General features: G+C 40.0%; 1 protein-coding gene across 1 annotated transcript; it reads left to right on the top strand.

The window, feature by feature from the left end:
* Positions 1 to 721: 721 nt before the first annotated feature.
* On the top strand, positions 722 to 10,734 carry LOC123164731 (ADP-ribosylation factor GTPase-activating protein AGD3). Its single transcript, XM_044582280.1, has 19 exons — positions 722 to 1,065; positions 2,215 to 2,291; positions 2,479 to 2,579; positions 3,202 to 3,272; positions 3,809 to 3,871; positions 3,965 to 4,009; positions 4,492 to 4,557; positions 4,637 to 4,684; positions 4,783 to 4,878; positions 4,958 to 4,999; positions 5,877 to 6,092; positions 6,193 to 6,324; positions 6,442 to 6,660; positions 6,748 to 6,834; positions 6,916 to 7,230; positions 8,011 to 8,153; positions 8,233 to 8,326; positions 9,080 to 9,576; positions 10,204 to 10,734. The coding sequence occupies exons 1-19, from the start codon at positions 1,021 to 1,023 to the stop codon at positions 10,316 to 10,318; spliced, it is 2,472 nt and encodes an 823-aa protein (XP_044438215.1). The 5' UTR covers positions 722 to 1,020; the 3' UTR covers positions 10,319 to 10,734.
* The last annotated feature ends 108 nt before the right edge of the window (positions 10,735 to 10,842 follow it).

The following is a 10,842-nucleotide window of genomic DNA, read 5'->3' as shown; positions in this document are numbered from 1 at the left end:
CCAAAACAACATGTATGATAATGTCCGCAACATTCAAACTACAACGTTCTCGTGTCACGGTACATGTTTTTGGTTGTCCGTTAAGCACACTCTTCTCCGTATCAATACGAATCGGCAAACCGCCTTTCCTAGTTGATGTCACCTTAATTTCGTTCAATTGCTTTTTATGAACCGTCGTCTATTCTATTTCCAAGGGCCTATTTGATTTGCAGGACTCTAAAAACTAAGAATAGAAAAAAAAGATCATAATGTTATGTCTATTTGGCTACTACAGGATTTTCGCTTGTTTGACTCCATCTTAGGAAAAAGCAAAAAGATTGTTTCTAAGAGATTAGTAGGTACAAAATTTTCTATTTTTTTTTGAAAATATACAAAATTTTCTATGAAAAAATGTAACGCAAATGAATCCTTAGGAAAAACAATCGTATATTTTTTCTAAGGGTTCCAAAATTCACATGAAAATCATTTCAAATAAAGAGGCCCTAAATAATATTATTGCAATTATTTTATCACAAGAAACAGAATTCCACCTCACCTCTCTCTGTGGCGAAGGAGGAGAGAGGAGAGAGAGAGAAGAGATTAATAGTAATAAAATAAGAAAAGTTTAAAGGAAAAGCGCACCGTTATTTCCACTCACTCCCTTCCTATTCCCTCCTCGTTCCCTCCCTTCTCGCCGAGCCACCCGACCAATTCCCTCCCCCCCCCCCCCCCCCCCCCCCCCCTTCCCCTCCCTCCCTCTCTCCCCCACCCAAATCGCCGCCATTTCGCTAATCCCGGCTACTCTCGCGGCGCACGCGCTCCCCTCCCCTCCTCTTTCCTCCCCCCTGGCGTCGACGCGGCGGCGGCTCCCGGCGGTGGCCAGGCGGGCGCGGCTACGAGGAGGTGGGCGTGCGCACGGCAGGGCCGAGCTCAGGCTAGGGTTCGAGGCAGCGGCATTGGCGGCGTGGATGAGGAGCTAGGAGGTGCTCGGACGGTGGGGAACGGCGGCAGCGGCGGTTGCATGCAGGCAGGCCGGCAGCCATGTATTTCGCCAGGCTCGATGACTCGCCCATGTTCCGGACGCAGGTGAGCTGGGCTGGGTGGATCTCGTTCTCTGGGATGTCCGGGTGGCGTGTGTCCTCCGAGAGTTTCATGTCTATGCCATTGGCAGCTCTGCGTTCCTGCGAACGGGTCGGGGGAATGCCTGCTCTATCTTTAACTTGATTGGGTTGTTGGAGTGGTGCTCGCCCTCGTGTTTTTTTTCCTTCAGTTTCTGGTGAATGCGCGAGTAAAGTTGTTCTCTTACCCGTGGTTTGGCTTCTGCATGTCTGTATTGTCGCGTGACGCTGGTTTTGCTGCGTGTGTTTCTATCGCCGCATCTCACTGATTTTAATATGCGCGGCCATGTGCTTAGAATAATTTCGTGGAGCGCGTGGGTCTTAGACATCGTTCTGATGCTATCGGGCAAGCAAATTTACTTCATCGCACGGAAATTTGGTTTGGATTATCAGGTTGGCGCATGTGTGTGTGTGTGTGTGTGTGTGTGTGTGTGCCGATTTCACTGTTCTGTGTCGAATTTCCAAGGTCGTTCATCAGTTTCTTTTTTCTGTAGCAGATGGTTTCGGGTTAGCCTAACTTCTACAGGATTGATCTGCAGATTGTTCAGTAGTACATATGGCTCTAGTTTGACGGGCTCTAGTTTGGCGCGGTTGCGATTTTGTTGGTGGAGCTGCGGCTTTTATTTGGAAAATTGCATTTCATCATTAGATTAACAATAACTGTAATTTATTGTTTTTTGTTTATTTCCCAGGCGTGCAGTCTATGTCAGCCCATAAAGTTTGCTAGTTTGACATATACCCATACCACTTCCTATAGTAGTTTTGTTGAATCCATTGGAAGAATAAATATATTCTACCATTTAGTTAATGTATTAAGAAACATCCGGAATACTTTTGGCATATAAACAAAATCTTTGCCCCAAAGAAATGCACAGATCTGATTGTCCTCCAGTTCGTTAGAAATTTGTAGTAAGAACTGCTTATGTTTTTGACGTTGAGTCCAAGTGATCGATATGAAAGGTCGAGTGCTGGATGCCCCAATGCCTTATTGGTTGTTTTACTTACCACATTCACGAATGAATTTTACTCATTCATGAACGAACACCTCGCTCTCTCTCTTTTGACTTCCCTTGATTCACGACCAACCGTTATCTTCTCTTGACCTTTCGACAAACAGATACAATCACTTGAAGAAAGTGCTGAAGTACTAAGAGAGAGGTGCTTGAAGTTTCATAAAGGTTGCCGCAAGTATACGTGAGTTTTCATTTGGAGCTCATTCATTTTTTTTGTTCACTCTACCTGACACATGTATGGTTGAGCACTTCAAGTCTTCAACTATAATTCACTATCCCCATGACATAAAGCTGCTATCTAAACCCATTTAACCCCAGCCTGTGCCAGATGTAGATAAATTAATACACACACCTGTGATTTGTTTCAGTGAAGGGCTAGGTGAAGCCTATGATGGAGATATTGCATTTGCAAGCGCACTTGAGACATTTGGAGGAGGCCACAATGATCCAATCAGTGTTGCTTTCGGCGGTGAGTCATGTTATTCTCTTGATATCTTTAATCATGTCATTTATTCTATTAAAAAAGATCGTACTTGAAGATATGTTTTGCTTCATACTGAATGAGCTGCGTATATGAGTGAGAAAACTTCTTCATCAACGTCACTCACTTATGCTTTGTTTTCTTCATTGTTTTTGAAATTTCTCTGTATGCTCTCAATTTCTTGTCTTTATCACTCATGCCATCCTTTCTTTCTATCTACGTGGTATTTATTTTACATTTTATTTAAGTTCTGACTTTACAAAGAGAGTATCAAATTGAGCATGTTCTAACTAAGCCCTTATGATTGATAGAATGAAAATTGAATAAGGAGGCCACACAATGCTTATCTGGAATTCTGTGGTTGCATATCTCTCCGCATATCATAGTTTTAAACAAAGGCACCCTGCTCAAACAGCTATAGCACGGCTATAGCCCGCAATTTTGTACTATACCGGACAATTATACATGAATACCATTTGGCGGCACCCTGCTCAAACCGTTATAGCGTGGCTATAGCCGGCTATTTAAAGCTTTGCCTCATATAGGGGCTGAGAGAAGTGGAGTTTAGACATTCCCTTGACTAAGAATACACAATTCATCTCCTTTACAGGACCTGTCATGAACAAATTTACAATTGCCCTGAGAGAAATAGGAACATATAAGGAAGTCCTGCGCTCCCAGGTACCACATCTTTTTTTGTATTATATAAGCATTGTTTGAAAGCAATGCATTATGTTCACTCTTCAATTCTGCATGCATTGCTTATCAAATTGACTAGAATTTTGGTTTAAATTGGCTGCTCATTTTGTGTGATGTTACATTGCTGGCATGATGTCTTTCTCCAATACTTATGATGTTTTGGTCAGTGAACAGCATAAGCTGCACTTATAATACCTTATTGCTACCAAAAAAAGAAACAGGGATCACTTGGTCAACATGCACTTGATGATGTTAATGGAAAAGAACTATTATATTACTTATCTAGTTATTGGAATGGCTACATTCTTTGCTGCTTCCTTTTTTACTCATCTTACATGACTTTGATGTTAGAACTTGTTCCCCCAAGAACCATTACAAGCTTCTATATATAATGCTTTGTTTGGAAATCCATATCAAAATTTGATGCTACATTAGTGAAAATACAAACGCTCTCATTTCATGGTCAAACATACTTTGTGTACCTAAGGTGGTATATTTCTGATTCAGTTTCCTGGCAGGTTGAGCATATGCTAAATGACAGATTGCTAAACTTTGTAGATGTTGATTTGCATGACGTTAAGGTACCATTATTGTTTTCTGCTAACACTGAATCTTAGAAGTTTGTACCAAGAACTATTCGTTGAAATAATTTCCTGCTTCATAAATTTAACCAGGATGCCAGGAAGCGTTTTGACAAGGCTAGCCTCGTGTATGACCAGGTCAGTTAATCAATATATCTATTACCCGAAAATGTGAAAAAAAGAGGGAAAATGAAGTGTGTGTTTCTAAAGCTATTGTGGAAATGTTTTTGATAATAATTATGATGCCTTCGTATTCTTAACGCAATTCTGATTCTCCTTTGCCTTGTAGTGATCAGAATGATGCAAGGTTTTCTTTATATTTCCTGGGACTTTTTTAAGCCGTCAATATTTGTCTTGGATATAACAAGTTTCCAGTTTTCATCAGCCAATAATACCTGTTTGCTGTTTCTGATTTGTTTGTTCTGATTGTTTCTAGTCAATTAATTGATGTTGGAATGGTTATGTATGCACTTCTCTTAGCTAACCTTACTGTTATTTTACGGCTGATTTTCTGTCTTTTCTTTATTTTCTGCCATATTTTAACCTTTGCAGTAGTTTGCTTTGCTAGTTATGTAATTTTTTGAGAGAATATGTTATTGACTTGCTAATTGCCTTGTTAGATTCGCGAGAAATACTTATCATTGAAGAAAGGCACAAGAGCAGACATAACAACTGCCATTGAAGAAGTAAATACCTTTCTGTCAATCTTGTATGATCAGAGGTAATTCAGTGTTTCCCCTCTGACTTACACTTGGCCTATACCAGGAGCTCCATAGTGCTAGGTCTTCATTTGAGCAAGCTCGTTTTAACCTGGTATGTGAACTGTTGGCCTTAACTTTGCTCTTGTGAGTTCATATGTATGTTTAAATGCATATCATGCCATCGCTTCCTATACCTCTTTGAATTTTCAGGTAACTGCAATTTCGCATATCGAGGCAAAGAAGAGATTTGAATTTTTGGAGGCTGTTAGTGCGACAATGGATTCACACCTCCGATATTTTAAACAAGTAGTGCCTTTTTTTTCCCTCTTCGCGATGCTATATTTTGCTACAAAATGATTAATCTTATCTGCTGCCATTCATGCAGGGGTATGAACTATTGCATCAGATGGAACCCTATATTAATCAGGTTACTATTAAACCATGCCTCCCTTCTTAATACAATTTCCCTAGTCTGTTTTGGTGTTTGAATTGCGAATGTGTTGATAGCACGATGATAACGCCTCCTGTAGTGAGGTCGCCGACCTGGGTTCAAAGCCTGGGTCTCGCATAAAAAATACCCCTTGCTGGTCTTCTCCTTCAGGTCGTCTTTTTGGTATATGAATGATTTTTAGCTGTTACATAATCCTGGCACACAAATAGTGTGATATTTTTTTTCATTCGGCACACCAGATCTGTGCATCAAAGCCCTGCAGTTTCAGATATGTGCCCTCAATCACACACACAGTATTCTAGTACATCATTCATCATTCTCTCCTTGTAATTATATGCTCTTTCAATAAAATTTACTGTTGGGGCACACGTGCCTTATTGGTAAAAAGAAGCATCTTTCACCATCCTTTTGCCTTGTCTTCTATATGGGGCACATGTGCTCCCACATTCATCTTCATGATGCAACATTCACTCCCATTTGTTTGTGCCCTGTGTGCCTTATTGGTAGCTTATCTAGGCTGGTATTGCTGTTGGTTATGAGAAATCATGATGACAACACTGAATCGAGTTGGTTATGTCCTGGTATTTCTGTGCACCTTTGGACACTAGAAACATTATTTTGCAACTAAAATATCAGTAGAGCTGGCCAACACTTGTTTTTGCGATGAGGTCAACATCCTACTTAGTGGTAAAGTACGAATCCCATTTTAGCATATATTTGTGTAACTGTCATTTGATTACTTTCAGTTATCTCGCTTGTTTACTTGATTTTTGAATTCTACATCTGCAAACTGCTCATATTATGAAGTCAAGAAGACAGTTTATCACTAACTTGTGGTTGGATTGTCCTGCAGGTTCTGGCCTATTCGCAGCAATCAAGAGAGAGGGCAAACAAGGAACAAGCTTCTCTTTTAGAGAGGATGCATGAGTACAAAAAGCAGATAGAGCGTGATAGTCGGTCATCTGGGAATGGTTTAAATGATTCCCCTAATGTAGATGGCATACAAACAATCGGTAGAAGTTCACATAAAATGATTGAAGCAGTGATGCAGTCATCCACAAAAGGCAAGGTAACATTTCTTTTCTTGACTGGAAATTGAAGATTCATGTATACATGCAGATCTTATAGCTCCATGGACGGGGTTTATATTATGATGTACTGATTTTCAGGTTCAGACCATTCGTCAAGGTTACCTCTCAAAGAGATCATCAAACTTGAGAGGTGACTGGAAAAGAAGGTTTTTTGTTCTGGATAGTCGAGGGATGTTGTACTACTATCGCAAGCAAATTAATAGGCCAGCTGTAGGTCCCCCTTGTAACATTTCCCTTGAAATCCTCATGCATTCAGCATGATTTTCTACATGTATGATACAATTCAGCTTGGCCCCTTTCCTCAACTTTCACTTGTGATCTTATCAGGGTGTTTCTCAAGTTCAAAGAACCAACAATACCCCTGAACATGGTTCAGGGTTGCTGAGCAGATTGTTCTCTTCTCATTACCATGGTATACATGATGAAAAATCTGTTGCACGGCATACAGTAAATTTGCTGACATCAACCATTAAAGTCGATGCAGAACAATCAGATCTGAGGTTCTGCTTCAGAATTATTTCACCCATGAAGATCTACACATTGCAGGTAAATGCACAAAATTGCAGACAATACCGTTTTCATGTTGAATATACACGTTTGCTACTTTAGTGACATCATCTGATATTTATACAGGCAGAGAGTGCTCTAGATCAGATGGATTGGATCGAAAAAATTACTGGTGTCATTGCATCTTTGCTGAACGCACAATCCCCAGAACAGGTTTGTTATGGTCTAGATTAGATGATTCCAGTTGGATTATTTATGTGCTTCAATTCAATTTATCATGATGTTATGTTTCAGTGTCTGCACAGCCCTAGGAGCTGCGGCCATGATCGGAGCGCTAGTGAGAGTAGCTCCTATACTAGTTCAGTGGAACTGGAAACTTCCACAAGTGAAGATTTAACACTGGAAAAGAATGCTGGAAATGGACAACATCATCACAGGACCCATATCAAACCCGAAAAACCAATTGACTTGCTTAGGAGGGTTGATGGTAATACTATTTGTGCTGATTGTGGTGCTGCGGAACCTGATTGGGCGTCGTTAAACCTCGGTGCTCTTCTGTGCATAGAGTGTTCTGGAGTACACAGAAATCTAGGAGTGCATATATCGAAGGTATTTAAGAAAACTTACTATATATTCATGCTTATTGCACATAGATTGGTTGCCGCATCTCCATTTAACTTGAAGTCCAGCATTCTTGTGTCTTGCCTGTGCATGATCCCACATGCTTTTGTGACCAGAAACTACTCTTATAGCTGCAACTGTTACGCATCTGCTATTTGTTTGCGAGCCATCATTTACACATATGATTTAAAAAATTGCACTCTAAAATATAAACCCAAATTCCAACCTGGAATCTCTAAAGCCTTTAGTTATGCCCTTTTTTCCTAACTATTTTTAAAAGGATATTCTCAAATGCTGAATTATTTATATGCAAATTTAATTTAGTCAATGTGGCAGCATACCTTTTTGGTTTGAATATAGATTTGCAGTATTTTATGTGATACCAGTAAACTTAATAGAGCAAAATTTATCTTTTTCTTTCTCAACAATGGCAGAAAATAGCATGCACTGTTATTTAAGTCATTGATGTAGTGGCTTGCATGCATCATCCTTTTTAGGAGACTCGCTGAGAATCAACTTTAGGACACTGCCATTCTTTGAAGATGATACAAGTAATTGTTTCTATTTGGGTGTCCCTATATATGTGTGTGTAACTGTGTACATTGCCACCTATACTTCTACAATTGTCTGCACTCTGCCTATTTTCGATGCATATTTTGCAGTCAAATTTGATTACATAATTAGCAAGTTGTGTTTGATGGTATCATTAGGGTCACTAATGACTAATTAACTGAACATAACTTCAAAATGAATACATCATATTTGCAGGTAAGGTCTCTGACTCTCGATGTCAGAGTCTGGGAGCCATCTGTAATCAATCTCTTTCAATCATTAGGCAACATGTTTGTGAACAGAGTTTGGGAAGAAACATTACCTTCATCAAACAATGGCTCTTCTGTTGATAATACAAGGTAATATTAATTTCTTTACAAAACTTCTGTCTTTTTTTAGTGCTTTCAGAAATTAACTTGCAACTTTGTTGTCTTGTAGTACTAATGGATCACAGGCAGCACAATACTTAACCACCAGCAAGCCTAAACACTCAGATCCTTTCTCTGCCAAAGAGAAGTTTATTCATGCCAAGGTGCTTGCGAGTTGTCCTTTTGCAATTGCTTCTCTGCACTTTTCCCATTATTAGCAAATATGTGTTGAGGACAAAGTTGTCTCCAGATATCCGATGGGAAAATGATTGGGTAAAAATGATTCATGGTAGTTTATAACTCGAACATTTCTTAGCCTAAATACAGTTGTTGCCCGTCACGATTAGTTGCCAGATGGTACTTGTGCGATCCACCGATCATTTTAAGGCCTTGCAAATATGTTGTTCTTTACAGTTGCATCCTCAGAGTTCCAGAAAAATTGTCTGTAGGTTGTATCCACATTGATGAAGTTGCTTCAAGTGCTTTTATTTAGTTTCCGTGGCCTACAAACTGCATCACGTTTGACTTGTTATGTAAACTCACTTCATGCAGTTCATTTATACTACAGATGCTATATGTGAACTATCGAAGTTGACTTCCGTGATGCTATCCATGTAGAATAGTAAACTCACCAGGATTTTTGCGGCTACATTAACTCCATATATAATGAAAAGGAAAGCTTGTGGTTTCATAAATTATGAATCTGCAGATAAGTTTTTTTAATTGCATTATTAGTTCCTTAACATTGATCTTGGTTTGATATGCCCATGAAGCTAAGTGAGCATTATAATGCATGGACTAGAATTTATATAGCCTGTCAGCTGGTTTAGAATGCATTTTTTAAAGTCAATATCTATCCTTCAGTTTCATGTATAGTATTGTCATATATTGAACTCTTTACGGTGCAAATGTTCCAGTATGCTGACAAGGAATTTGTACGGAGGCATAGTATCGATGAGATTCACATAGCTCAGCAGATGTGGGACAGTGTAACTGCAAATGACAAGAAAGGAGTATACAGTCTCATCGTGGCATCACACGCCAATGTAAATTTGGTTTATGGGCAGATGGCTTCTGGTTTGTTACTGAATCTTGGAAAAGCACTTATACAAGAGCAGCCAACTTCACCAGCTGATGGAAGCCCTAGATTTTTCGACTGCAATTCACATGAGAAGGTTTCTCCTAGAGAGTCGCTTTCTCCTCCCAGCACAAGTTCACATGTAGATGAGTTGGATGATAGATATGAGGGTTTCTCCTTGCTTCATCTTGCATGCCGTGTTGCAGATGTGGGGATGGTTGAATTACTTTTGCAGTATGGTGCTAGTGTAAATGTGTCTGATTCAAGAGGTCGGATGCCCCTTCATCACTGTATTTTGAAAGGAAGACATCTGCATGCAAAGCTTCTGCTCTCCAGGTATGTAGCTGCTTACAACTTCATCACTTTATCTTGCTCCATATGTTGTCTGTCAACTAGGAAGACCACCTGGTTGTCCGGTGAGGGCTGGGATGTAGTTTCTGCGGACTGGGAAATGAATTTGATGTTACCTGCAGCACTTCATGGTGTGGAAACAATAGTAGGGGAGCTTATAGTTTCAATTTCATAAAATAAGGGCACCTGTACTGAGTTGTGGATAAGTTATGGCCAATTCTTAGACCTTTACTCAAGAACGTGAAAAGGATCATTGCCTTTCGTATGCAGAATTTTTCTCTAGTCTCAGTCAATTCAGAAAAGTGCAACTTCATTTTAGTGAAAAGTGTAACTTGTACATTTGGGACTTGAGAATCTCTGTCTATTGTGGCCTAGCAAACCGAAAAAAAGATGCCTGTTTTGGAGAGTACCCTGAAAGAGAAAACTAACGCATCCTTTGAAAAATTAAAACTAATATGCAAACCAGTTTTAGGATTATTGGATGCAATATGAGAACTGTTCCACTGTTCTTTTTGTTTGTCGAAGTGTAGATTATTAGGGATGATCTGGCGAGCGGCACAAGTCCAAAAACAGACATGTCTCACCTATTATTTCCAATCAATTTCTTTGCAGGGGAGCTGACACACATGCCATAGACCGAGATGGCAGATCAGCATTGCAGTATGCAATGGACCGTTCCACAAGTGACGAAGGCATGCTTGCGTTGTTAGAGGAGCACTTCAGATAATTGCTGCAGGCAGCCTTCACGTCAGGAGTATGGGCCCAGCAAACAAACAGAGTAGGCTGTGGCGCTGTCTGAGTTACTCAGCTCCATGTTCTGATAAGCCCCCAGCTTGTCTTGCTGATAGTCCGAAGTTCGTGGCATGAATGGAACCTAATCTTCTTCTGGAGATCCCGCAACATGATGATGTGGTTTATTCTCTTGTCCGGTTGTTAGTTTTAGCGTGCCCCGGTCTTATTTATCATCTCGCAAGCCGTCCGGTTGGTGTTTGCAGATGGTGCATAGTAATTTTGTATATGGAGTTGCTTCTTATATCCATCATCTTTCCATGTAAGGTAGATGGCCCTGTGGTGAAAGATGATTGTACATATGGAGATGTGTCATTGTGATTTATGGAAATATGAATTACTCGGTACGCTTTAGTCGGTTGTCACACTTGATATCTGCTGCTGCCTGTCATTTTTAGCAGAAGAACTGGCCTTGAGCCAGCAGCTATCCCTCATCTACAGCTTATTGTTACTTGAAAATAA

This window comes from Triticum aestivum, chromosome 7D (assembly GCF_018294505.1).
Source record: "Triticum aestivum cultivar Chinese Spring chromosome 7D, IWGSC CS RefSeq v2.1, whole genome shotgun sequence".
Taxonomy (NCBI): Eukaryota; Viridiplantae; Streptophyta; class Magnoliopsida; order Poales; family Poaceae; genus Triticum; species Triticum aestivum.
This window is presented reverse-complemented; position numbering and strand designations above follow the sequence as displayed.

Coding starts and splice junctions, on each gene's coding strand:
- LOC123164731 (XM_044582280.1), top strand. CDS start 1,021: ATGTATTTCGCCAGGCTCGATGACTCGCCCATGTTCCGGACGCAG. Junction 4,558..4,636: donor TAACAACTGCCATTGAAGAA/GTAAATACCTTT, acceptor GGCCTATACCAG/GAGCTCCATAGTGCTAGGTC. Junction 4,879..4,957: donor ACCTCCGATATTTTAAACAA/GTAGTGCCTTTT, acceptor CCATTCATGCAG/GGGTATGAACTATTGCATCA.